This window comes from Alosa sapidissima, chromosome 17 (assembly GCF_018492685.1).
Source record: "Alosa sapidissima isolate fAloSap1 chromosome 17, fAloSap1.pri, whole genome shotgun sequence".
NCBI lineage: Eukaryota > Metazoa > Chordata > Actinopteri > Clupeiformes > Clupeidae > Alosa > Alosa sapidissima.
This window is the reverse complement of record NC_055973.1, coordinates 6,386,860-6,414,077: the sequence shown is the minus strand read 5'-3', so window position 1 is coordinate 6,414,077 and position 27,218 is coordinate 6,386,860. Positions and strand designations below refer to the sequence as shown.

At 41.4% G+C, this 27,218-nt stretch overlaps 2 protein-coding genes, 1 long non-coding RNA gene and 2 other non-coding genes across 16 annotated transcripts in view; 2 read left to right on the top strand and 3 right to left on the bottom strand.

The window, feature by feature from the left end:
• pde7a (phosphodiesterase 7A) overlaps positions 1-4,630 on the bottom strand; it is a 28,508-nt gene extending 23,878 nt beyond the window's left edge. For 3 of the 11 annotated variants that reach the window (XM_042067470.1, XM_042067472.1, XM_042067477.1), the window contains exon 1: positions 3,599-4,630. In XM_042067470.1, coding sequence (XP_041923404.1) covers positions 3,599-3,736 — 138 coding nt within the window. In that variant the 5' untranslated portion in view covers positions 3,737-4,630. Of the gene's footprint in view, positions 1-76; positions 165-188; positions 324-3,598 lie in introns of those variants that run through there. The other 8 variants (XM_042067478.1, XM_042067482.1, XM_042067480.1 and 5 more) reach the window with 5 other exon arrangements.
• Positions 4,631-9,403: 4,773 nt separating this feature from the next.
• dnajc5b (DnaJ (Hsp40) homolog, subfamily C, member 5 beta) lies at positions 9,404-17,201 on the top strand. 2 transcript variants are annotated; one of them, XM_042067485.1, is made up of 5 exons: positions 9,404-9,974; positions 10,434-10,580; positions 13,113-13,326; positions 13,930-14,104; positions 17,114-17,201. In XM_042067485.1, the coding sequence occupies exons 2-5, from the start codon at positions 10,474-10,476 to the stop codon at positions 17,197-17,199; spliced, it is 582 nt and encodes a 193-aa protein (XP_041923419.1). In that variant the 5' UTR covers positions 9,404-9,974; positions 10,434-10,473; the 3' UTR covers positions 17,200-17,201. The 2 variants fall into 2 exon arrangements, with proteins under 2 accessions (XP_041923419.1, XP_041923420.1); XM_042067486.1 differs by lacking the exon at positions 9,404-9,974 and having other exon boundaries at positions 10,316-10,580.
• LOC121688109 lies at positions 13,930-17,870 on the bottom strand. The gene is made up of 3 exons (XR_006024503.1): positions 17,789-17,870; positions 17,196-17,291; positions 13,930-14,070 (listed from the first exon to the last, which is right to left on the bottom strand). It is a non-coding gene; the product is annotated as an uncharacterized LOC121688109 (long non-coding RNA).
• Positions 17,871-17,923: 53 nt separating this feature from the next.
• On the bottom strand, positions 17,924-18,009 carry trnay-gua. Its single transcript is given in 2 exon segments — positions 17,924-17,959; positions 17,973-18,009. It is a non-coding gene; the product is annotated as a tRNA-Tyr (tRNA).
• Positions 18,010-18,676: 667 nt separating this feature from the next.
• On the top strand, positions 18,677-18,749 carry trnaa-agc. Its single transcript has one exon. It is a non-coding gene; the product is annotated as a tRNA-Ala (tRNA).
• The last annotated feature ends 8,469 nt before the right edge of the window (positions 18,750-27,218 follow it).

Below are 27,218 nucleotides of genomic sequence, written 5' to 3'. Positions count from 1 at the left end.
CGCTGCAGCCCTGTCATGCATGGGTTACATGCTAGAAGTGTTGTGAAACCCAAACCTCTGAACCGCTCCTTCTTACCACATCCTGAAACTACGTCAATCCAGCAGCCCTGCATGAAATGCTTATCGCTGAAGTTAAGATAAACAAACTCCTTCGATAAAAAAAAAAGAAAAAAGTACTCTCATCTCACCCTGTCCTGTCTTAAAAGTCGCCTGGCAATAGGCCTCTGGAGGAACAGCGCGTCTCTTAGCGCCGCTCCGTCCTCTCTACTCGCTATCTGGTTCTCATGCACACGTCAGAGCTGCCGTCAGAGCTGCCATCAGCCTGCGGCGGGCCGCGTGATGACAGGGCAGCAGCTCCGGGCCCCAGAGCCAGAGGCCACGCCGTTTCCTTCATGCTTTTTGGGTGTCAGAAAAGGCTGGAAATGTCAAAGTCATGACAAACTGTGGGTGGGCGAGGTATGTGTGTGCACTGCCCGTCATCGGCAAAGCCAAGGCCCCAACGCTCCCACACAGCTGGGCCGCACGTAACATTGCGCTGTGTCTTGCAGCACATTCAAGCGTATACACGCAAATCAGACGTGCTACTTCATGGGCAAACATCCTGAACATACCTCACTCACGTGCAGGTCACATGACGGCACTTTGGGTGCCTCATGCTCTGAACTTGAGTAGCAGGAAGCGTCATGCTTTACTGTATGTTAATGTCATCCACACCCACCCTCATGCCAACACAACCCCACCCACCTCTCTGCTGATTGCAAGTGTGTTAGCTTGTAAATGACACAATCATGCTTGGCAGGTTTCCAACACAGCCAGGACATTTGGAAGAGGGACTGGGTGGAGGCGGGAGATACTGTCCAGTACGCCGAACACTGAACTTACAGTCAATGCACAATTGCGTCTGGGCACTGCCAGAACTGTTTTGATGATATTGCTTTGGTGGACAGCATTTTTCATTGAATTACTTGAAACCATGATTATGGACGTTTGTTAATTAATCTGAAAGTAGAGTAACTATGTTCACAAGGTTACAAATAAAGGCCACATTTCGTGCCTTTGTTTGCAGGTGTCATTAAAGGGTTGTGGTTACTGGTGACTTATTTCTACACAGTCTCATACAACCTGCCAAAACCTAAACTAATTTAAACTCCCTTCCAGAAACTGTTTTCCCTCCACTGTAGACGATAGCTCACTGCAAAGGTCTTCACTAAAGCAAAACAGTCTTTGACAAACATAAAGAGAATGGACAGAGAGAACCAGAAAGAAAGAAAGAAAGAAAGAAAGAAAGAAAGAAAGACAGAGAGAAAGAAAAGACTCTAGCCATCTGCGATGTTGGCACCAGGCCAAACTACTGCCCCCTGAGCCCATGCACATGTTTTACTGCCTCCCTCTGCAATGGTAGCCTGCCTAAGCTCCCACAAACACAGCAGCATGGCGACACACACACACACACACACACACACACACACACTGCTGCAGCTCACACTTAGGAAACAGATACAGATGGGAAAACGCAGTGTTTACAAAAGGCAAATAGAAGCCCTCTTAAAAACTATGCACAATCTTTACTTCCAACTTTCTCACCGTTCCTCCCTCTCTCTGTCTCTGTCCAATACATTCACTCTCTCTCTCTCTCCCTCTCCCTCTCTCTCTTCCTCTCGTTACTGAGGGCACTGTGAGCATTCCATGGAACTGAAGTGCCATGAGAGGCTTGAAAGGCTTACTGTGACATGCCGCCACAACGTGCCACCTTGCCTCCAAATGAGTCCAAAACAAAACAGCCCGGGGGAAAAAACAACAGGCAAACGTGACCCCGCCGCCGAGGAATTTACCACTTTACCGCCCTCTCTCCTCTAACCCCACAAGGCTCAGCTCAGATCTAATGGGCCAGGAGAGAGAGAGAGAGAGAGAGATGGGCCTTTCATTGCCGGTCGGCCTAAGTGCCCATGCATTGAGGCCCCCTGGTCACAGCACTGCTTGCGAACAGGGCCATTCATGGTTGGGGGGGCATCATTTCCATGTGGAAGAAGCACAAAAGAGAAGAAGTGGGGACATGTCTATGTACTAAAGATCCCTAGATTGTAGTAACTGACAATAAATGTACCCCATCTAAACTTCCATTGTGTTTTCCTTTGTGGGTTTGTGTGCGTGTGTGTCTGTGTGATTGTGTCTGTTCAGTATATGTGTGTACTGTGTGTGTGTGTGTGTGTGTGTGTGTGGTGTAAAGAGGAAGTGACTGTAATGGTGTACTAGTGAGAGAAAAAGGGGTTGGACACAGCTGAGCGGTCTGATACGGCAGTTCTTAATAAAAAGCTTGTGGGTGGTCGACCAGAGATACTAAAGAGGCCTCTCAGTGTAACACTAAGAGTCTCCGAGAACATTCCTTGACTAATTTAACATAAACAATGTAAACCCAGTAATTTCACACACACACACACACACACACACAAGTAAATTTAAAACAGAACTTAGGAGGGTTATGCGTACATATAAGCAAGATGTTATTTTTACAAATTCTTATTTAATGAGAATTCCATTCCCATTCTGTTCATTGGTCCTCTGCAAAATACTTCACTACAATACACAAATCTTGCATACAACGGAGTATGAATGTGCCCTTGTACAACTGTTGTTAACAAAGGTAAACAATGAAGTTTAGAGGTCACCAAGACCGTTTTATTTTGAAACACAGGGTTGAAATTTGAGGGATGTGATGTTCCCTTTTGAGACTTGAGTAATAACTGGTGTACAAACAGTCCAAGTCATCTGGTCATGTGTCAATACGAGTTGCTCGGTGACCAAGGCCTAGCCCTTATTTTGGAGTTGATAGCACACTTTTAGTAGACCAAAACAGACACAGACCAGTTAAGCAAATTATAAGTCTCTCCCTTTGTGTAGATAACTGATGGGTGGGGTGTGTGTGTGGGGGGGGGGGGGGGGGGCACCTCTTCAATATCAATTACTTCACGTCACAATATGTTCTCCAAAACTTTCTTAAAGCCTGGTTTACAGGACGAAATATAGTGTGCTGGAGGTCATTACATTCACATACACTTTATTAGGCCTACACCAAGTAACAGAAATGTCACCTCTACAGTAACCGTGAAATATGGGAGTCAAAACTCTAATCCCAGAACAGTAAGAATACATCTGTCTCAGTAGAGTAAATGTTATGGATTTACCATGTGTAAATTTGGAGAATATTAAATTCATGACGACTTGAAACAAGGATAGCATTTTGCTTGCAACTGGGTGCAATTTTATAAGTTGCAGGGAGGTAGGTAGGGGGTTGGGGTCAATATGTCAAATTTTCTCTGTCAACAAGCAATTGCTTTCGATAATCTCCATATTAGAATAACACATTAATTAGTGGATTTCGTTGCTATTTATACATCAAACACAGTTCTGGTAAACCTCCAGAGAAGTAGCAGCAAATGCATGTCTGAAGGAGGGAGGGGGTTCCCATGAATCACCTGTTTGTTCCTCCTCGAAATATACCAAAGGTTTCAGTAAACAGATATTATCATCGAATAATCGCAAATGCAATGTCTTCCATCCTGTAGAAAATGTAAAATCGATGTCAATGTAAACAAAATACCTGTGACAGCTGTCGTGGATCGGGGGCCCCGAACAGAGAGGAGCTGGAGCTGAAACTGATGGCTCCCCTCCGGCTGAGTACATGCTTGGGAACCGGCCTGTCTAGAGGCAAAACCGGCAACTGATAACATACTTCCATTGAATAATATCAACGCTGGATCCAGATCAAAAATTCAAATAAAAAATATAAAAAATGATAACTATTCCAAATCCTGGAGAAGGAATTTCATGGATTAGGTAGCGTTGTTAGCAGAGCCTCTCCAACAGAAACCTTCCTTATGAAATACATAGAAAAATAGAGTACAATAATGCTCAATTTCACGTTTAGCATACGGAGTACTTCATTTTCTTCGGATAGACTTCAAACTTGCACGAATCGCCGTCTTTAATACATTGTCTATGTCTCTGCGTCCGCGTGTCTCGTGTTCCATTTCACTCGATTTTATTCATCTGGCTCCATGGACCCCTTTCCCCCTTTTCGCCAAGATCTGGGCCTGTAGATGATGAGGCCTCTATCTTTAAAGAATCTTTTAAAAAATGCTTCCTCATTTTTTAAACTCCGTTCAGTCGTGCTTCATCGTGAAATGGCTCCGCAGTATGCCTCTAAATCAAAACAAAAGGCAAGAACACTCAGAAACGATATCGATGCTCGGGAAAAATGGCAAAAGTGGAAAAACCCTGCGGTTAAATGTGCAGGAACTTGCCTTCACAGAGGTTCGACGGTTTTCATTCAAGGTCTGTGGTGCTTGCAGAGAAACTATCAGCCTTTATTCAGTCCTTTTTTCTCAACGCAGGCATAGCACCCGTAATCCACTCCGCATCGGGATCACTCAGTGCACAGAATATACAACAGAAAGTGACTTGAAGAAACCAAACCACGCTCGGCACTAGTGCAGAACATGTATTGGCACATACTGTGAAATTCGTATAAAAAAGTAAAGGAAAACGGGAAACAAATTACGTTGATAACCTATGACTACCTAGCTATCTTCCTAAACATTGTAGGCTGTTTCCGAACATGCACCACCTGCCAGAGATGGGGCTGTTGAAGCGCACACAAAACGTTCCTTTTCTTTGAACCAATTGCTGCGCGACTACTAATATTACACCCTGGCCGATTGGACGATGTCACGGAGCAGCTTTAGTACAGCAATTTCTATTGGAGGGACTTTCAGGGGCGATTCCAAGACTGATTTATGCAGTCGTTCACCGACTGCACGGACCACAACAAGGGTATTCCACCACAAAGGGGTTTGCCCTGCAGCCGGTCTACATCATTTCTAGTGATTACCTTTCTTGCATGAGTCATCTAGTTGTACATGTGCCTCAGCCTCAGTTAACTCTTCTTGATGTTAAGGAAACCAGCGTGTGTAGAGTATAAGCCTAAGCAAATATTTATTTTATTTTAACAACGAATTCACCCTGTCATTAAGGATTTTCTTCATGCAGCTACACACTGGACGCACATGCAGCACTATGCAACAATCAGCCACTCTCTGGCAGCTGTTTTTGACATCATCTTCAAATTAATTTTGGTGGTAGGCCTGGGGGCATATAAGGACAGACAAACACACTTGTTGCTCCCACTAGACACCCAGGTTATACACTAATGTAGTTCGGTGGTCAAGCACAGAACACCAAAGCGAACATGTGAGACAAGCTTTCACATAACAATATTGGCAATTACATATATCCAAAAGACAGCATGTTAGTGAGCATATATTTTTCAAGGTTTTGCATCATGCCTTAGGTAGTTGGCTCGCAATGCTTTTAGATGCTTGTAGCTGCGTCAAAGTGACGGGCTTCTGGGTTTAGATGCAAGTAAAGAGGTGTTGCATATTAAACAACCAGCAAGTTTCAGCACGACTGCATCATAGGCCCTAACTTCCTTCCTATTCGAAATGTCTATGGTTGTCTAAGATGTAGAATCTTATTGGCACCCTAATGGCCTAAAACGTAGGTGCGAGTCATGCATCTACACAAACCAATGTTTGGAATAGGGCGAGTGACAATGATCCATAATGATTCTAAGTTGGATTCAATCCTGGGTTTATTTGTGATTTTAAAAATTCATATTTCCCCCCTAAATGTACGGATGCCAAACTCTATCAATATTATCCAGCATATAAGGTGCATTCTCAATGCACAACCACAATGTTGTCCGCTCTGATTTATCTAAAGAGGCATGGGTCTCTGTTGTTTCTAAGAGGAATTGGTATGACCTACTTTTAGTGTTTTATCTTTGTTGCCATTCGAGAGCAAGTGAAAACAAATACCACCAACTTACAGTGGTAGTAAGCAGGGATGGATTACTGCACGGGCCTACCGGGCCCAGGCCCAGGGCCTCAAGGGGTCAGGGGGCCCTGAAGCCCAAGCCTTTGCATGGAATCATTACCTCAATATCAACACATCAGGATGTAGTCTATGAATCTGATTGAATTTAGTATTGGCCATCCCCAAAATGCACCAGAATACAGGAAATCACATCAAACAAATTAAAAAAATTCTGGGGGAGGACCCCTAAACCCCCCCTCCCACATATGCGACAATTAGTGGGGGGCCTTTAATAAATCTGGGCCCAGGGGCCCGAAAGTTCATAATCCGTCCATGGTAGTAAGTAAGTAATAAAATGACTTTGATTGGGCATACAGTACATAATACAAACAACATAGCTTCTAAAAGCAATCAAAGCTCCCAGTGAAGGGCTTTTGATGCTGTTATATGAATTATATAATGAATGCCATATTATTAGGGAGCTCCATGGAAAATGTTGAAATTACATGATACTGTTTTCTTTCAGTGTATGGACATAGGGCTTGTGTGACATGTTGCATCTATGTGTACTCTTCAACTCCTCTTTTTATTTTTTTCAGTGACAAAACAAGCATGTTTAACATCTAACCTATCAAAGCAAAGCAATCAAAATATTTTTTATTTTATGAGATGTTTTTTCAAAAACGTGAGGTTGCTCATTTCTTTTTAACATTGTAGCCTATCTCACTAGGAGTTTCTACAAGCCAGGTCAACAACCAAACTCTGATTGTAGTGGTATACATTGCATCATCTATAAAGATGTTTGTTTATGATGGACCCCCACAACAACAGTGCTGTTGCTGCATTTAAAAAATAAACACATGTGATCTTTGTCAACAGCAACATACCCCTTACAGCTTACTGAAAGGTATTTGCAAAAATGTGGCCTGAACCTCCCCTGGTGTCGAGGCGTTTCCAGACTCCAGACTCAGGAGAGGTGACATAATCTAGCAGTGTCATATACCAGTGCTGGTCTTTCCAAATGACTTGCAATAGCCTGTCTGTTAATTCTTCTGTTAACTCTTCTGTTATTGTTACTTAGTGTATAAGGGTAGCACAGTGACTATAATACAATGCTGTTTTTGACACGCTCTGTGTGTGTGTGTGGGGGGGGGGGGGTGTATATATATATATATAAAAATATACATAAGTATATTTTTTCATCAACAACCTTTTGGACAATAGTAAACTGTGTCATGGCAACAGCCGGGCTGTATGCCAGTGAAGGGCATAATCAGCACCACACTCCCTCCGGTTTTGAATACAATTCAACAGTCAAGACCCCTGCTAAGCTCTTCTATGTCTTTTCCAGGCAACCAGGCAAAATTGTGTCCAATCACTTCAACACTTTGACCCAGGGCTTTCCCCCTTCCACAGAGGAATCAGATTCTTGGTATTTGCACAGCACTAGTAGGGGTATAGTACAGGGCGGCTTTACATTGCCATGCTTCAGATTACATTTTCCTGAACATTTGATAGCTTTGGACACACACCAACACTGTGCTCTGCTGCATACATATTTAATCCTATCCAGTCTAACATTTGACTATTATTATTATTATTATTATTATTATTATTATTATTATGCAATATCACAGCTAATATTGTTAACATAGTAGAATAAACATTAGTAAATCACAGTAAAACAATTCATTGAATTGCATTATTGCTCAAATATCTCACTTGTTCTTTTTGCTGTATTTTTATCATCTCTGCTAAATATTTTAATATATAAATGGGGGTGGTGATAAACTGAGCGGACCTGCTGCATTAGCTTTATTGATTACCACTTCATGCTTTTACTTCTGATTCAATACATTTGATTGAATTTCTAATATCAAATTAAAATCTAATATCACTTTTTGTGAGTGTTAGCTGACTGCATGGTTAGGTATTTCTTGACACATGTTTTCCTTGGGAGGGACTAGTGTTACGCACACAACCACGTTTCCTGTTGGTGTGGGGTGGGGTGTGTGTGTGGGGGGGGGGGGGGGGGGGGGTCTCCCACTGAGCTCACTGACTGCGAGGAAACCATTTCATTAATGCCTTTGTTTTTGGCACTCTCCCCTCCCTTGACACACATGCTTAGCAGGAGCAGCCTTCAGGGATGGGAGGTGTGTCTGTCTGTGTGTGTGCGTGTGCGTGTGCGTGTGCGTGTGTGTGTGTGTGTGTGTGTGTGTGTGTGTGGGCATGACGAGGGCAGGTGAGTAGCAAACCTGCTAATTCCCCTGGAGAGTTAAAGCATCCAGTTGCAAAACGTCCCCCGAGAGGTACGAAAAAATGAGCATGATCACGCTCTGACGCGTGTGCGCCAGCAGTGGCATGTTAGAAATGGATGCTTTTATGATCGAGCTTAACACAATCAAGGTTTTCAGACATTGTATTACAAGATAACAGTTGGTCTTTATCACTGTTTATGTAGAAACACTGTGTTTATCTTTCAAACTCATTGACTAGTTACTAGGTCTTTAAGTGTTTGTACGAGCTGTTGCATGTTGTAAGCTTTTTCAGAAGATACTGTACATTTAGGATTGATGACTTTGTATATAAATATTATTATTTGGCCAAGCCCTTCAATTAATTCATTATTCACTGCAGTATGTTCAGGAGCACTGTAGGAAGAAAATGCTGTATCTGGCAGAATTAGCAGTAAGTCACAGTTTGAGTGCATCTTCACATTATATCATTCAGGTTAACCATTCGCTTGGCTATTGAGTATAGAATATGAACACCGGGGTTCAGTGAGTTGTGTTTTTTAGCCTTTAGGGAAAGTATTTCAGTGAAACAAAATTAAGAATTTATTTAACTGTCTTATGAAATGTGTCAAGCTGGTCAAGTGCAATTCTCTCTCCTAGTAGTGATTCTTAGTCCATTCTTAGATCCACCTACATCCTGGACAGCTTTACTGAAACCATGAAATAATTTGCAAAGGGTATCAAAATAATAATTATATTAGCAGATTTGCATCAAAAACTCACATAGCTGACTTGAATTTCCCCTGGGGATCAATAAAGTATCTATCTATCTATCTATCTATCTATCTATCTATCTATCTATCAAACAAGCAAACATAATATGCACTGCTTTTCTCAGTATTCAGCCTCATATTGTTCCTTATCAATGACATTGAATACCAATAATCAATAATATTATGCACTTATGGAACAAAAACAGGCTCCTCTCTACAGGTGTAAATGTAACAGTAGAGTGTAATATGCGAAAATGAAGCAACACCATTGTCACAAACGGTATTTCTCAGCTACTCACCAAAAGCATTTCAGCGCCATCTTGTGGCCAAACATACCACCTCACTACAAAAGCCAAGATGACCAAACCAAACTGATCAATCCAAAATTGTCCAGTGTTTTTATAGTTTTCAGAAATTCAGCTCACAAAGTACCTATGTAAAAATACACACACGACGAACCAACCAAACTAAAAGGATGGAGAGAAATACATGTACATTTATTTTTCGTGAACACCTACAATATCTTCCTCTCCCCTATGCACTGGTTATTCTATTCTTATATGACCATATTCTATTTTTTTAATCTCTCACCTGCCTTATATTTTGCTGACATCTGTTAGTGCATATGTATTTCATTCTTACGACCACCAGATGGCGCTTCGGTTCCAGATTAAAACTTAAGTCTATGAAACTTGTCCAATTCTACTTCAAGACCAGGAGTTGGCTCTGGGGAAGAAGCACGATTTGGTAACATCTTCTGTCACTGACTCCCTCCTCTTCTTCAGATATACACACACCTAAACCCCAATGAGAAACCATAGGTGATGCTCAATAGAGGTTAATCTATTGTACCTCTGACACATGCCATTCCAAAGCATTGTGTTGTGTATGGCATGAAGATTGTCAATGTTGAAACCCAATCAAGCCTGCTGGCAACCATAGTAGGATAGCCTCCGATACCTGAGCTCTAGGACTATCAAATGTTTTATTCATCTCACCATAAGTCCACCAGCACTCAGAGGAGCAACCCGACTCCATTGACCTGTCTGCTGCGCTTTGGGGAGGACTGTGTTTTGGGATCTCTTGTGTGGAGCAGGTAGGAGACTGTTGGACGTCTGTGTGATAAAGAGTAAAACTACATAGCCGTTGCTGGTTTGGTGATGTTATGAAGTGCATTTCAGTTATTTGGAATATCTAAGCCTGGTCAATTCTTTTTTGATGAAATATTTAATGATTTGGTCTTCATTTAAAATGAAGGAATTATTTAGAGGAAGGTATGCTTTTCAGAATGACTGAAGGAATTGTTGAAGCTATACCAGCAATGGAATACAATGCCTTGCTGTTTAACATCCACACAAGAATCATTTTCCTTTTTCTATGTGTGTAACAAATTCTACACACAATACTATATAAAATGGTTTGTGGATGGCATTACTGCAACTTCTAACTATTCATGAGCTTTGTGAGCATGCACAACAAACAATCCCTGTTGTCATTCTTATTCTGATTTTTCATTGATGGCTGTGTACATGGACTGATTTCTTCTTTGGTGTAGGTCATTTTAATTCACACCTCACAGGTAATGGTCAAGGAAGATGAGTGAACAAAGGCAGCGCGCCCTGTCTACGTCAGGGGAGGCTCTCTACCAGATACTGGGCCTGGACAAGAACTGCACACACGACGACATCAAGAAGTCTTACCGGTGAGCGCAAAAGTTCATCTGTTTTTCACATGACCTTCAAAAAACAGAGGTGAAAAGAGGACACACTTTGTGTTTCAGGTCCTGAGTCCTACACCTATGGTTGTCTCTGTAATCATGTTAGGCCGACACTTTATGTAACAGCAATTTACACACAGTTTTTTTGTAGAGCAAGTGGTACGAAATAGAATAGCACCAACAGAAATAGAAAATGAATCCCTTAGAACAACTGTCTCCTGATATTGCTAAGAAGCAGTATGAATATAAAATGGCTTCCGTATAGCTGAAATATTTATGATGCTGAGCACTTGCCTTGCCCCTGAGTCTTACGTGAATAAGGGTTTGAGAAGAGATTTGAAAGATGGTCGTATGTGAACGACAGCAAGACAGCCTTGTCAGGGCAGCAGCTGATCTGGGCCTAAGCATGAAAAGCGTGAAAGAGCATGAAAGTATGATTGCAGTCCCTCTTTCTTCTGACTACAAAACAACTCAATTTGCAATCTACTATCAAAACAATCTACAACACAGAAGCAGTTAGAATACTGTCAAGGGGAGAGGCAATGAATGACAAACACTACCTTATTCTGAAATAAATACAGACGTGACAATAAGAATAAGCAAGTCAGGGCTTTAGTTTACAATGCAACAGGTGCTCACAGGATCCTGTTCTGATGACTCATTCTTTTGCCTTGTTGTATATACTATATCATTCAGGCTCCATATTACCTTGTAGTGTCAGCTATCTAATCTGTTGACTTTTCTAAGCTATTGCATATCTATTGACTTTATACTCCACGTTTGGAGAGAAAAAAAGTCTATAACTTAAAAGGCAAATGGAGGTTTAGTGTTAGTAGGACTTTGAGTTCACGAGTTTGAGTACGTCTCTTAAATGGTTTAATGCAAACCCACTTCCAGGAAGCCATTTAAATTGTTTCTTAACAGCTCTCATGTGTGTTAATGAATATGTAATCATAGTAACTTTTTTCAGGGGCTGTTGGATTAATTAAACATTAATGAGCATGCGTGCTTGGTGCATCATGAAATTTTGATGTGAAATAACAGTTTAGTACACGTTAGCAAAATAAAAAAAACTAAAAAAAACAAGCTCAAAGGGGCCAATGATGTTTATTGGAAAATTTGTAATGCTTTTGTTGAAGTCGTGGAGCTTTGATAGGCAGTAAAACTCAGGGGCAAGGGCAATGATTCCTCCTGACATAGGTAAGTGGAAGAAGGTTCAGGTTTCAAACCAGCCAGTGCGTAGCTTAGAAATTGTGTCCCCTTGAAACATCCCAACCTCTGGGGTCTAAATCTGAACAAGCATACACTGCCTGGTATATTGCCAGAGCAGATAGCTTCAGCCAGTTATCATCTGCTATTTAAGTTTGCTTCCTCAGACTGATGTCAATCATGCATCTGTGGCCAATCCATGGAGGGTTTTTAGTTCCTGTGTCTTCGGTCATGTGGGATTTGCAGCTCAGGTGATTGGCTCATTGCAGGCAAACCTGATGCATGAAGCAAGATGTGTTCATACTTCCTGGGCGGAAGTATAGCGTAGCATTGAATGCAATAGCGTAGCAATGCGTAGCAATGACCATTGAAATGTCTAAATGATAGGCTACTCCACCCCTCCATCCACACATGTGTCCAGGTTTATAGAATATCTATTGTCCAACACTGGACACCCTGGGTTGGGATGCTTATTTCTCTGGCACTGCTCTTGACTTGCCTGTCCACTTAACTTTGCCCACATGACTGAATATGTGTGGGAGGGAGGCCAACAGGTGGTCATCCTTAGGGTTAAACTAATGACTGAGACATGAGTGGACATGACCTAATGCCCTTAGAATTAGATAGAAATGGGTCAAAGTGAGAGGTCCTATATGTCAAATGGGAACCAGAATCATTGTAGTAAGCGTTTTTTGGAGCCAGAGCAGATGTAGTAAACAGGATGTGAGTCGAACCTGGCCAGAACTGACCTATATTTGGTTGAGTCCGGTCTACACTGTTCCTTCTGATTGGTTCTCTTATGAAATGGACTTATGATGTACATGCTCGCTGCAGTTGCCGAGCTTGCCGTGGGTGTGGACACGTCTGAATGAAGGGAAACAGCTGTCTGCAGCCACTCAGCCTGGTGCTATACACAGGGTGTGAACGTGGCCTTCTCTCCCCACCCCATAGCATATTAGCAAAATATTTCACACTAACCGTGTGTGACACCGTGAAAAAGGGTCATCAAGAAGCTTAGTCCTGGTGGATCTAATGATATCATAATGATTATATTACAGTTATAAAATAAGATGTGTTGATTGAATGAGGTAGTATTTTTAGTTAACATCTTCTTTTTCCTCAACAAACCTTTATACCTGATGTGTAATCTGTGCTTTTGTAAATACAAATGTATTTCCACCACTTTCAGAAAAACTACACTTATCATTTATGGTGATGTCATTTCTGATCATCATAAGTCTTGAGGTTTCCATGGAATCTACATGTAAAGAATATATGTCAATATGCTGACCTATACTCTTCTGACAGGAAACTTGCCTTAAAATATCATCCTGACAAGAATCCAGACAACCCTGATGCCGCAGACAAGTTTAAAGAGCTGAATAATGCCCACACTGTCCTGTCAGATGTTACCAAGAGAAACATCTATGACAAATATGGATCCTTGGGTCTCTATGTCTCACAACAATTTGGAGAAGAGAACGTCAACACGTACTTCCTGCTATCCAGCTGGTGGGCAAAGGTGAGAGTTACACATTATGGCTAAAGAGGAAGTTAGTGTGAGCTGGTTAATTTAGGGTGGATATCTACTTACTGTAGTGAGAGCACATGGATTATTGAAAAAAAGTAAACTGGAGGGTTTAGAACTAGACCCAGCTTGTGGACAGTACAGTGTAGAACTAATCTCACCAGCTCTCTGTGCATGGATTAAGCCTATAGTCTAGACTATAAGATTTGTTTAAGTCTAGGACTAGACTTCATTGTGAAACTGGTCCATAGGGAATACAGCAATGAGGCATTGTGTGCCTCCATGCCAGACCACCACTGTATTGTGAAAATGTGCAAAAGCAGCTGTAGGCCACCACTGTCATTTGAGCGGGTCTGCTCTCACTGATAATACAAACCCCATTGTAGACATGCTACTCCAAGAATTAAGTTTATAATAATCATATAAGACAATGAATATACATTTATAATAACCAACAATAGTCAGACAATGATGAATCAATATTGAGTTATTGTTGTTGTTATTGTCATTATTATATTTTAGTTGTTACTATTATATTGTGGTTATGTAGTTGTTTGTTATGTATGGGTGATGTTGTGTTTGTGTTTGTACCTCCAGGGCTTGTTTGCGATCTGCGGCCTGCTGACGGGCTGCTACTTCTGCTGCTGTCTGTGCTGCTGTTTCAACTGCTGTTGTGGGAAGTGTAAGCCCCGCACACCAGGGGAGGAGGACCCAGAGTGCTACGTGTCGCCCGAAGACCTGGAGGAGCAGATTCGCACGGACAACGAAACAGGTGAACACATGCACAGATCTGGAGACATGGGTTTTCTTTGTGAAAGAAAGATGAACACACTAAGAAAAACAGTCAATTCAACTGGCTGCTTTGACTGAGTTATGTCAACATGTAGAGTGAATTTTATTACAAATAAAGCTGACACACTTTCACACAACTGAACTCACTCAAAGAAGATGATTTGACTGGGCTATTTTGAGTGCACTTATCTGTTATTACAGTATTGTAATAGCATATCTCAATGCAGCACAAGACACATTGATTATATGTTATGTCATGGTACTGACAGTAAGTCTTATGTTTGTTATATATTGAGTCATACGCAGAGCAAATAAAATTATTCTCGCAAAAAGAAATTAGCAAATCAATTAAAGCTGCAGTTGGCACATCTGACAGATTGAGGGGACTTAGCCAAAATGTTGAATGTTTACAACTCTTATGCCCCTCCCCAACTACCACCGAGCACCCTCTCATTGAGTTTGTGCTCGTTAGTGCGCACCAGACTGTGATTGACAGTCAGATCTCACACAGCCCTGCTCTGATTGGACCAGAAGAACCGGGAGCTGTGGATTTTTGCAAAACAAATAACAGGCTCTAGGTGGAGGTAGAAGTGCGTTTTTTTTTCTAAAACCGGCTGATTTGTGTTGTTCTGTCGGAGCATAGTGTCGGTTTCAGTGAATATGATCAAAAAAATCTTGCTAACTGCAGCTTTAACTAATGTTCAATAGTGTCAGTGATGCTTGATGTACTAGTCACCACGACCAGAGTCATACCTCTGTTTGTATGATTCCTACTCAGTAATGATTAAATAGGTGACATTTTAGTAATCAAATGATTGTTATGGTTAAAATGTGATTAAATTATGGAGAGAGCTCCTACAATGTTTGGAACTCCCAACAGGGGCTGTAGTGTTTTGCAAAAACGTTGTCACACCCTGAGGCAAAACTGGCTGTGATTGCCATTTAATGTGATGTTGTATTCTGAAGTCTTTTTGGTACTTGGTGATGATGGCAGGTATAAGACTGAGTGTTTGGATGATGTGTTTGGACTGCAAAAGAAAAGTGGTCTAGCGGGATCATCATTGCTTCAGAGCTTCTTGTCACTGTTCCTTTTTACCACAAATCTCTCACAGAAAGACACAGATTCCATAAGATTAGGCTGTGCACAATAAGCAGAACAAATAGTGACAGCTGATAGTAAGGGCTGCCATAAATATCCTCAGCAACTGGGTGGAAAGACTTGTGCACAATTGCTAAATCAGTAATCACTTCTCAGTCAACAATCAGCTCTCGTACATTTATGTAAGATGTCAAAAGATATTTGTTTGTGATGTTGTTCATAACAAAGGAGCAAGCAGGCCACACGCATGTGTAAGTAACAAACAGGAAGGGCAGAGAAAGACAATCAATACTCGCCATCCGTGCAGATCTGCATGCTTTGACTGAGTGGTGTGTTTGCAATCTTGTCATTTTATCCACAAAAATTACCCCAAGAAGAACTTTAGAGAGTATTTCATATTTCACATCATCTTTTCACAATGAAAAAATTGCAGCGTTCCTTATCCTTTCAAATTCATGTTCCACTTTTCTTTTGGATAAAAGCTCGTTTTGTCAGGACCAACATATGTCAATACAGGAGAATATGATTGAAAGTGTCCTAGAAAGACACAAGGAACAAAATAGCATCTCTGCAAAAAGACCTTGGTGAGAAAGAATGACAGTACAGTGACATATGTATTAATCACATAATTTAATTTGTATGTGTAATAAACATAGATATATATATGTTTACACATCAAGTTATGTGATAATGCATATACATTATGGACTATAACACCATGAGGTGTTTTTTGTATCAGGGATGCTGTGTAGTTTAATTTTACATATTGTACTTGAGTGCTCTTTCTGGGAAATAAAGTGATTACAGCACTACTAGGAGGTGTAGCACCTGTTCAACGCATTCAACCTGATCGAAACTTGTAGGGAGGTTATGAGTTTATGAAAGAATATGATTTTCTGCTAGTATTTTCTATTTTGTTTGTGCAAGACTGAATACATAATTTTGGACATGATTTCAATAGACAAAGAGTTAAAGCAGGGGAGGCAAAACTGCAATTACAAATAATTATACGTATGTTACAGATAATACAGAGGGAAACGAATAAAAAAGAATTAATTAGTTGCTTTAGTCAGTATCATGATGTCTGGACACGAGTCTTTTGAAGCAAATAGGACCACTTGATCTAAAAACAACTTTGAAGTCAGAATAGAGCCTGAGCCTTTAGATGCAAAAGTATAGGCGAAATATACACTTAATTATTTTCACGTGTGTCATATCAGCCTGTTAATGAAAATAATTAGAAATCATTCTTTTGAGTCAGATGTTTGGATATTATACATTTAAAATATGCCAGTTGGCAGCAGGAGGCTTTTCAAGTCTTCAGTAGTTTGCCACAACACTGATAATTACTGCCTGTGAGTCAGTTCTCAAAGCAAATTTTCCTACCAGTTATTTTAAGCAATCCCACGATAAGAGGAAACGAAGTGGTTTGCCTCCAACATAAAAAAAAAAAAACAAGGAAAAAAATAGACCAAATTAACGGGCAGAGCACACAGTATCACAGCATCTCTCAACCACTAGCCCTCACGCACAGCGTTGTTTTGTTTTTAAATTGTGCATTCACTGATTAGGCTATACGGCTGACGACCTCCCACCGATGTCAAGTGATTTTTCTGGATGCAGGGCACTGTCGCAAGGTTAAAAGTACACTCTCGTCTGGACTGATGGAGTTGTCATTCTGCCCAGTATGACTGCACTCAATCTGGGGACAGCCAGCAGGACGAAACCCACAACAAATAGCTCACAACAAACACCTTTCATCTTCCCTGGAAGGTGTCACAAGCAAACGTAATGTTATGTAATTATTACAAGGGGATAATCATCTCTCTCAACCTGGCATATGACACCAAGGCCTCATGCTTAACTAGGTTTTTTGTCTGTTTTTGCCAGATGGTGACACCCCCATTGTGCATCAGCCAACCAATGCCAGTGAGAAGACTCAGTTGATTGGTGATGGGCACAGGAGTTATACCTGAGAGGGAGGACAGTGATGGTCTGGAGTGAAGTCACAAATAGCCATTGCTCCTGTTTCCCTCTCACCATTTGCAAGAGAGACTGCATGGACCCTCTGAAAGATGTAAATACCGTAATGAATGATTGATTGCTTGATGGTTTTCAATATGAGTTCTGTTGACTGTTGCTTTCTGTCATGTTATAAAACTGCTCTTTACAATTGTATACACAGAAATAAAGAGACTGTGCAAAAAGATTAACAAGTGAAAACATTACCATATCAATATTAATTTGAAAACATAGGCTGGACTACTTTAAAAACTCTGATCTGCTATTTCAATAATGTTTAATAATGTGCTATTAAAGACATTCAAATGATCTCTCCATCTCCTTTCTTTGAATGTTTTCTTGTCTGTTAAAGTCCAGATACATGCAGTAAGCTTAATGCAGTTATGAGTTATAGGCCCATTTTGGACCGATCGGTGCCAACTGAGGGCACCTAAGTTTATTGTTATTTTCTGATAGATATGTGTCTATAACACAAAAATGCATGATGGACATCTGGAACTCACAGCTGAAGCTTAGTAGGTAGCCATACACTATACCATTTACCTATACCCAATGTATAATGCATGAGCAGCAAAAAAAAAACTGGTTTGGTTTGGTGCCCTTTCGTGGCACCGTCTCCGCTGGCTCACAGACTGTGACTACCGGTACGTTAACTGTTCAAAAACAAAAAGGTTTCCCTCCTTCGAGCCGGATTCGAACCAGCGACCTAAGGATGTCAGTGTTACCGCTACAGTCCTCCGCTCTACCAACTGAGCTATCGAAGGGAGCTGCTCTGTCTTCCGGGTTCTCAAAATTTGAAAGCTCGAAGAATATGCTATTGTAAGTTGTACAAAAGTGTTGCGTTCTTCACATGAATGCTATAATACATTTAGAAATTAATATAACTTATGACCATTTATTTCTGCAATACTAGATTACTTGGGTGGTGTGGCGATAGCTAAAGTCACCATATTCGTTAACGTTAGTGAAAGTTACGCCAGAGAAAAAATAACGTTACAGACTCGGTAGCCTAGCTAATGCAAAGTTTAAGTTACTTTAACAGCTAGTAGCCTATGCCATAACCGAAAATCCTTCCCTGTGTAAAGCAAACATTTCACCCATAGCTGCATAGCGTAGCGGCTGCACTAAACTAGGATATTTCAGATAAGACTAGTCTAGGCTACTATGAATTGGGTACAGATGCAAAGTTAGCTAACGCTAATGTATCGTTAGCAGTCTGCATGGCGCTTCTTTACTCACAGGCCCGGCCCAAGATAGGTTTGGCTAACATTCAGGTAGTGAAAAGTATCCACTTTGGATAATGAAATACGATGTTTGATTGATATGCTATGATTTAAAAGTCCTGATCATTGATTAATCAGGAATGTCATCAATAGCTTATGAATACATTACTAACTGTTTTTTTCCCAGTTCAACCCCAAATGTAGCAACGGGGAATTAGCTCAAATGGTAGAGCGCTCGCTTAGCATGCGAGAGGTAGCGGGATCGATGCCCGCATTCTCCAATGAACCTTTTTACATCACTTGCCATAGGCCTACAGTATTTTAGACAGATATAGCACATCAAACTGCATCTACGTCTAAGCCTATCAACACGTGAAAAGATGGAACCAAATTAGATAGCCCTGCATGCATGGGCACTGCAAGCCAGTTGATTCTAGGCCCTTGGCTACACACGCATTCTGTTCTCAGAGTAGATAGATACATAGATACAAGCCTACTTTATTCATCCCGAGGGAAATGTTAGCCATCCATTTAGCTTATACACCATAACACAACAAACACACATACACACATATATCTCACATAAAAATCACTCACAGAAATGTATAAATAAAGGAGCATGTGAATTGATAAAGGTCTGGAATGGACTGACCATGTGATGTATTGACCATGTTAAGGTGCTATGGTAGCCTAGCCCTAGAGTCTGGAATGGTGGTAGTGCAAAAGTGAACAAAACAACGATATTTAAAACAAGAAACACGTGGATTCCTGTAACTATCCATGGAAACAGCATAGAGACCAACTGGAATCCATATGCATTTCCACTGAATTATTTTTGGAATCTGATCCCTTATCATACCTGTTCATTCGTACTCGTCGCTCGATTTATCGTGACTAAATTCAAGATGGCGTTGAACGGTAAAATTCCTTAAGGTATTTATTTTCATGGCTAGGCCGATGCCCTAGGCACCACAACAAAACCCTGTTGGTAGCATTGGCTAACTAGCGCCAGATTTCTGAGTGCAGGGGACAAGCTGAGGTGAGCTATGAGACATACGTTCACACTCGGTATCATGTTTCAAGACACTTTAGGTCAAAATCACACCGGAATTATCCTTTAATTAAGATGGTATATGCAACACAATTTATTTATATTCCCTTTGCATAATGCAAACATGCTTTGGGTAGACTTCATTCAAAGATGGTTGATTACGAAGATACTTCCTGAGAGGACATTTCCTGTCCTCGGAAATGTAGCCTATGCAAATAGGGTAGCAGTAATACACGCCCCGCAAGAGGAGGGGCCACTATCCCCCATTTATGCAGTGATCGGGTTCCCTTTTTAACATTGAGGTCTATGGCAGAATCCAAGAATTTCCCAGAATTTGTCAAAGCCTTATTTTTCTGAGCAATGGATGCACATTTCGGACACGGTATCATGAACTCCAAACCCTCCTCCCCATTTCAGGAGAATGTCGTGACAGTATGACCCTCCAGTCGGGAGAAAATTACTTACATTAATGAAGGTGTACACCAAGTTTCTTTTGTACTCCGGCAACCCTCCCCATGCATCAACCACGTGGAACCGAGGCGTTCAAACGTCAGTCATACGTCAGTGACACGCCCCTGTGCAGGCGGGGACTGAACCAGAACCCGTCTCTGACTGAACTCCACTTTGCCCTTATAGACATGAACTAGGACAACCCATCTTGCTACGCATTAATTATCTTTGCTTCATTATTCTGTGTCTTTTACATTTAATTAAAGGTGCTCTAAGCGATGCCACACGTTTTTTTTAGGCTAAAACATTTTATGTCACTTGCTGCAAACATCACCTAACCAACCGCTAGCTGTCTGTGTCCTGAATACACTTTAAAAAAACGCGATCTCTGTGGACAGCCCAGGCTCCAAAAACGGCAACAAAAACAACCTGGGCAAACCTAGCCCATAAAAACATAACAAACTGTTCCAGCAAATCACAGACGAGATGCGCGTTTAGGAGAGTTTCAATTGCACGGGAGCAGCACGGGAGGGAGGGGGAGGAAGTAGCGAGCTAGCTGTCTGTTTTGTTTAAGAGTCAAACAGAAGTGACGTTACCCAGCATCGCTTAGACCACCTTTAATATGCATAGCCCAGTGATACAGACATGAGCCTAAAGCCTCACCTCGAAATAGGCTGTTGTCTGTTAGGCTAATGTCACAACTTATTGTAACAGAGGTAGCCTATATCGTAGGAAATAGTTTATTTAGATGACGCAACTTAAAAAAAAATCATTTATTTCACTTGTGGAGTGAACACCATAGGCTTGCACAAATAAATGAATTTGTTAGATGATCTACATCTCCGTTCACCTAAAGCTGGTTGTATTAACCCATTTCCACATAACATTAAAGCTGCAGTTGGCATGTCTGACAGATTGAGGGGACTTAGACAAAATTTTGAATGTTTACAACTCCCATGCCCCTCCCCCACTACCACTGAGTACCCTCTCATTGAGTTTTAGGCCTAGTCCACACGTACCAAACCGATCTTTTTTTCCTCCGTCTTCCCTGGAACAGTATCAAGAATATTAGCGTCCAAACGGATCCATCTCAACATGACTCAACACGTTACTTCATATCCCAGGCCTATAGGTGGCACTGTGTCTTTACAGAAATTGACCAAAGCTTGCGCGCTGTAGGCTATACAAACAGACAGAATAGGCTACAGACGAAAATGGCTAGTGCAAGGAAACCAGAATTGTTTGTGTGGACTGATGGTGAACTGTAAACCGTAGTCAACTGTAAAACTAATAAACTTAATTTTTACAGTTTGTGAAGGGTGCAGTCCCGTCCTTTATTTGGCTAACGCAGGTACAAATGATCTCCTTTACTTTCTTTGGTTGTAGGATAGTCCGCGATTCACATTAGTTTTGGCTATCATCACAATTGCATAGGCTACTAAACGCTAGGCCTACCAAGTTCTAGGCTATTCCGTCGCCACATTTATAATATTGCTATAATACCTTCGTTAGTAACAGTCAATACTTTTACCTGCATCAAATCGTGCATTCGCATTTAGTGCGCTACCATTGGCTTAACATGAGTTCTAAGCGTCTTTGTATGCTCATATCTGACTTCACTGTGAATGCATGTATTTATGTTCTAAGACATGTAAAATAAATGAATGACACCGGCACTATGCACAAATTAATTTAAACTTACACCGCACTTCCCTAATAACTTCTGACTAGTTCTCTCGCGTCACTGACAGTAGCTAGAATGCATCAAAAAAACACTGGGAAAAACACTGTTCAGTCCACCAAGTCATAAGCTATTGGCGCTGCGCAGCACCAGTTGTGATATTTATCCTACTGAGTGTAATCGTAGGTAATGTCATGTATGAAAACTAGTATTGTTAGGCAATACTATAAGTGTCAAGTCCAGGGCAGCTGAGGTGTGGCGATGACATCATCAATACGCAAGTATGCGGTTTCGCCGTCCAAACAAACTTACAAGGGCTACGGTTTCAGATTTTTCCACCCTGGGACCAGGTTTCAAAAAAGTGCGGTTTCAGGCAGTGCCTTTACAGGATTCGTTTGGACGATCGGCCAAGACGAAGCAAAACCAGTGTGTTTAACCCAAAAAGCGTCTCTGTGTGGACGGGGCCTCAGTTTGGGACAAAAATGGGGTCAAGGCTGCAAATCATGATTAACATTTGAGCCAATGTGTTTCTGTTCATTTAGGGCCAATAAAGAAAAAAATGCAAGGAGCCCAAAAAATTAGGTGGGGGAAGGCCCTATTTGTGCACATCAGTGCGCACCAGACTGTGATTGACAGTCAGGTCTCACACAGCCCTGCTCTGATTGGACCAGAAGAACCGGGAGCTGTGGATTTTTGCAAAACAAATAACAAGCTCTAGGTTAGGGTTTCTCAACGGGGGCGTTCGTACAACCTAGGGGGGCGCTGGGAACGTGAGAGTTTTTTTTTTTTTTTTTAATTTTAAACTTTCATGGTTTTCACATATTTTTTTTCACCACCTGCCATTGACCCTTCAGTGTCTGTCCCCTTCTCTGCTGTTTTTGACTCATTTCAGCCTGTGACCCTGCCCTTTGTGCTGGATATTGTTGGTCATTTGAAGCCCTCAGGCTCGCCAGTTGATAATGTCCCTCCCCGACTTCTTAAGGAGGTTTTTTAGACTGTTGGACCATCATTTACTGCAGTTATTAATAGCAGTCTGACCTCTGGAGTGGTTCCAGGTAATTTTAAACATGCCGTTGTGCAACCTTTGTTAAAAAAACCTGGGCTGGATTCTACTGTTTTGGCAAACTTCAGGCCGATATCCAAATTGCCATTTCTGTCTAAAATCTTAGAAAAGATTGTGTATTCCCAGCTCATGGACTTTTTAAATGAGCAAAATATCATTGAGATCTTCCAATCTGGCTTTAAAACATTGCACAGCACAGAATCAGCGCTTTTAAGAGTTTTAATGACATCTTTTTAGCTACTGACTCTGGTCACTGCGTTGTCCTTGTACTGCTTGATCTGACTGCTGCTTTTGATACAGTGGACCATGAAATCCTGATTGCCTGTTTGGAGCAGTGGGTGGGCATCAGAGGCACAGCTCTGGAATGGTTCAGGTCCTACCTGTCACATCGAACCTTCTGTGTTAGTGTTGGTGACTCTGTGTCCTCCACTGTCCCCCTCTCATATGGGGTACCACAAGGCTCTGTGCTTGGCCCTCTTTTATTTTCTCTCTATCTTCTCCCCCTTGGTTCAATTCTCAGGAAACACGGCATTTCTTTTCATTGCTATGCGGATGACACACAGATTTATGTCCCTCTTAAAAAGTCAGATGCTTACAGTATTAAGCCATTGCTAGAATGCCTACATGACATTAAAGCCTGGATGTCTCTTAACTTTTTAAATTTTAATGAAAAAAAGACTGAAGTCATGGTCTTTGGTGGCACTTCTGTGACTCCCTGGTTGATCTGGGTTTGTTAGCACAGTACCACAAGCCAATCATGACAAATTTGGGGGTAAAAGTGGACTCTGACCTTAAATTTGACAGCCAGATTAAATCTGTGGTAAAATCAAGCTTTTTCCAGTTGAGGCAGCTGGCAAAAATTAAACCAGTCCTTCAAAAACAGCACTTTGAAACAGTAATCCATGCCTTTGTGACCACCCGGCTGGATTACTGCAATGCACTTTATATGGGGGTTAGCGGGTCCACCGTTGCTCGTCTGCAACTGGTACAAAATGCTGCTGCCCGTCTTTTAACTAGCACACGAAAGTATGAGCACATCTCACCTATTTTAGCTTCACTCCACTGGTTGCCTGTCCATTTTAGAATTCATTTTAAAACTCTTTTATTTGCTTTTAAAGCCGTGCATGGCCTTGCCCCATCTTACCTTTCTGAGCTGCTCCACCCATACACTCCCAGCCGCTCTCTCAGGTCAGCTGACCAGCTGCTCCTGACAGAGCCCAGACCCAGGCTAAAATCTAGAGGGGAACGAGCTTTTGCCGTTGCAGCTCCAAAACTATGGAACAATCTACCCCTTCACATCAGACAGGCCCCTTCACTGTCTCTTTTTAAGTCCCATCTTAAAACTCACCTCTTTTCTCTGGCTTTTAACCCCAGGTAGTGTGTTGATGGTATGTAGATGTGTAATGTGGGCAGTATATTTTATTTATTTGATTTTATTTATTGGATTTGAGTTGGTTTTTAATCTCTTTTTACTTTTTTTTAGTTTTTATCTCTTTTTTACTTTTATTTTAGTTTTTATGTCTTTTTACTTTTATTTATTTTTTTACATTTATTTTAGTTCGTTTTTATCTCTTTTAATTGTAATACTTTATCCTATTATTGTGCTTCTGTGGTGTCTTGTGTGTTTCTTATCTTGCTGTACAGCACTTTGGGAACCTTGTGTTTGTTTAAACTGTGCTATATAAATAAAGTGGATTGGATTGGATTGGATTGGTGCAAAAATAGGCTACCTGAAATAAATAGGCTATTTTCATTCATGGGTTTCTAACCCCTCTACCGTCCCAGCTACATTTTACTGTTTATCTATGCTCAGTGGTCATACAGTGCAGTTCGGGCCTGCACACGCCCGGACTCATGTCCCCCAGCCCCAGCTATCGTCATCTCTATAGTAACGCCGATAAACATAACCCAAGTTTGCGGCTTAACAGTTCAATAACCAATAAAAATTTACACAATTCACTGTGACGTCTTCATCTTTAATAAAACAACACAAACGAACATGGCGGATAGCAAGAAAAAGTGCCGACAGTACAATGCAAATTATCAATTTGTACATGTTTTTTTTACCCAACCAGTCTTCTATTGCTTCTAACAGTGGGCTAAATCTGCTTAATAATAAAATAGGCTCATAGGGATATTTTCTTATAATTCCAGAAGAAACCAAAACAGCACAGAAATGGGCTCGTTTTTTTATTTAAGCAATATAGCATGAGTGTGAGTGGCCTATAGCCTACCCAGGGCTTTTTTTTAATTGCAGAGGATCAAAGTAAGGTCAGGGGGGGCGTTTGCTCAAAAAAGGTTGAGAACCACTGCTCTAGGTGGAGGTAGAAGTGCAGTTTTTTTTCTAAAACTGGCTGATTTATGTTGTTCTGTCGGAGCATAGTGTCTGTTTCAGTGAATATGATCAAAAAATTCTTGCCAACTGCAGCTTTAATTTCTGAAATGTTCTTCTTTGATAAAGTGAGATTGGCTGTCTCAATGTAAGGTAATGTCAAGCAGTGAAGTGATAGCAGGTAGGTAATCTAGGCCTATATCACATGAGCTACACAGAAGAGGGCCACTGCTTGCTCTGTTTTTGCCTACTCTCCTGTGAGACTGTCCTGTGACACTTGCCAACACTGTCCCATGTCACCAATTCCAACCCTAACTCTAACCCTAACCCATGGAACGGTTGACAAGTGGTGTGGGACAGCAAGTCGCACGGAACAGTGGTGAGGGACAGTAGGCGAGTGGCATGGGAGAGTGGGCAAGTGGCACACAGTAGATGAGTGATGCCCGCCACCAACAACAGCAAACATTAGGCTACAGTTCTTGCTCCAACTGCAATGGAACCGAACAGAGACCTTATGGGCAGAAAAGATAATCAGATTAGATCAGAATAGGTTAAACAGATCAGACTACATACACTCACTGGGCCACTTTATTAGGTAGCCTACACCTGTTCGACTGCTCATTAACACAAATATCAAATTAGCTAATCACATGGCAGCAACAGAATGCATTTAGGCATGTAGGTCAAGCTTATCTGCTGAAAATCAAACATGAGCATCAGAATGGGGTATAAATGTTTAAATCCCTTTAAACATGGCATTGTTGTTGGGCTGGTCTGAGTATTTCAGAAATTGCTGATCTGCAGGGACTCAAGGGTTTACAGAGAATGGTCCAGAAAACAAAAATATCTAGTGGCAGTTCTGTGGGCGAAAATGTCTTGTTGATGCCAGAGGTTAGAGGAGAATGGCCAAGTTCGAGCTGATAGAAGGGCAACAGTAACTCAAATAACCATTACAACCCAGGTATGCAGAAGAGTATCTCTGAACACATAGCACAAAGAACCTTGAAGCATATGGGCTAGAGCAGCCGAAGACCATGCCGCTACAATTTGCATTGGCTCACCAAAATTGGACAATATAAGACTGGGAAAATGTTGCCTGGTCTGATGTGTTTCTGCTGCGATATTTGAATGGTAGGGTTAGAACATGAGTGCATATAGTCCTGTCCTGCCTTGTATCACAGGTTCAGACTGCTGGTGGAAAAGTAATAGTGTGGGGGGATGTTTTTTGCCACACTTTGGACACTGTTAGTACCAAACAATGGCATTGTTTAAATACCACAGCCTACCTGAGTATTGTTGCTGACCATGCCCATCCCTTTACCTTTGACGGCTACTTCCAGCAGGATAACACACCATGTCTCAAATGATCTCAAACTGACAGTTTCTTGAACATGACAGTTCACTGTACTCAAATGGTCTCCACAGTCACTAGACCTCAATCCAATAGGGCACCTGGGATGTGCATGAGATTTGCATGATAGATGTGCAGCTGACAAATGGAGTCAACCCGATACTAGCAAGGTGTACCTAATAAAGTGCCCAGTGAGTGTATGTTGTTCTGTATGTAGAGTTCAGTGTATGTTCAGTTGGATGCTTGTGGGCCGATGTATGCCCTGGCATGGCTTTAGCTAGCCTGGATGCTTCTGAAAAACACATTCAAGTCTGAAGCACTGAAAACCCAGGAGCTGAACCCTGAATCAAAGGCTATCTGACCCTAAAACGAAAAAAGTAATCTTCTCAAGAGATACAAAGCAGAGGCCAATTCTAACCAGTAGGCTCAGGCAAAGACTGGCTGCAATTGTGAACAACAAATACATGGTCACTGTCAGACAGAGAGGGTTGAGGCAGAGAAGTAATTTCTTCTACACTGTGCAAAATAAGAGAAATCAAGACTAAATTCCTATGGCAGCCTATCTCAATACATTGACGACATTGAAAAAATGGCATAGTAGTTGGTGGAGGGCCTTTAGCATCCTTGTCAACTCTAAATGTAACACATCTGTGGGTAACTAAACTAGTCGAAAGTAGCCTACACCTGTGTTTATGTTTAACACACATGCATCTGCGTGCAGACACTCACACAGACATCACACATGTCTCATTATTACTGTAGCCTAAGCCTACATGTTGCTGTCTTCTTTTTTTATATCTTTAATAGTCTTGTGTTATACTC

What these genes read in the sequence shown, in the direction of transcription:
- dnajc5b (XM_042067485.1), top strand. Translation starts at nt 10,474, where the DNA reads ATGAGTGAACAAAGGCAGCGCGCCCTGTCTACGTCAGGGGAGGCTCTC. An exon ending in TATCCAGCTGGTGGGCAAAG is followed by an intron (nt 13,327 to 13,929) that starts GTGAGAGTTACA and finishes TTGTACCTCCAG; the next exon opens with GGCTTGTTTGCGATCTGCGG. An exon ending in TCGCACGGACAACGAAACAG is followed by an intron (nt 14,105 to 17,113) that starts GTGAACACATGC and finishes TGTTTTTGCCAG; the next exon opens with ATGGTGACACCCCCATTGTG.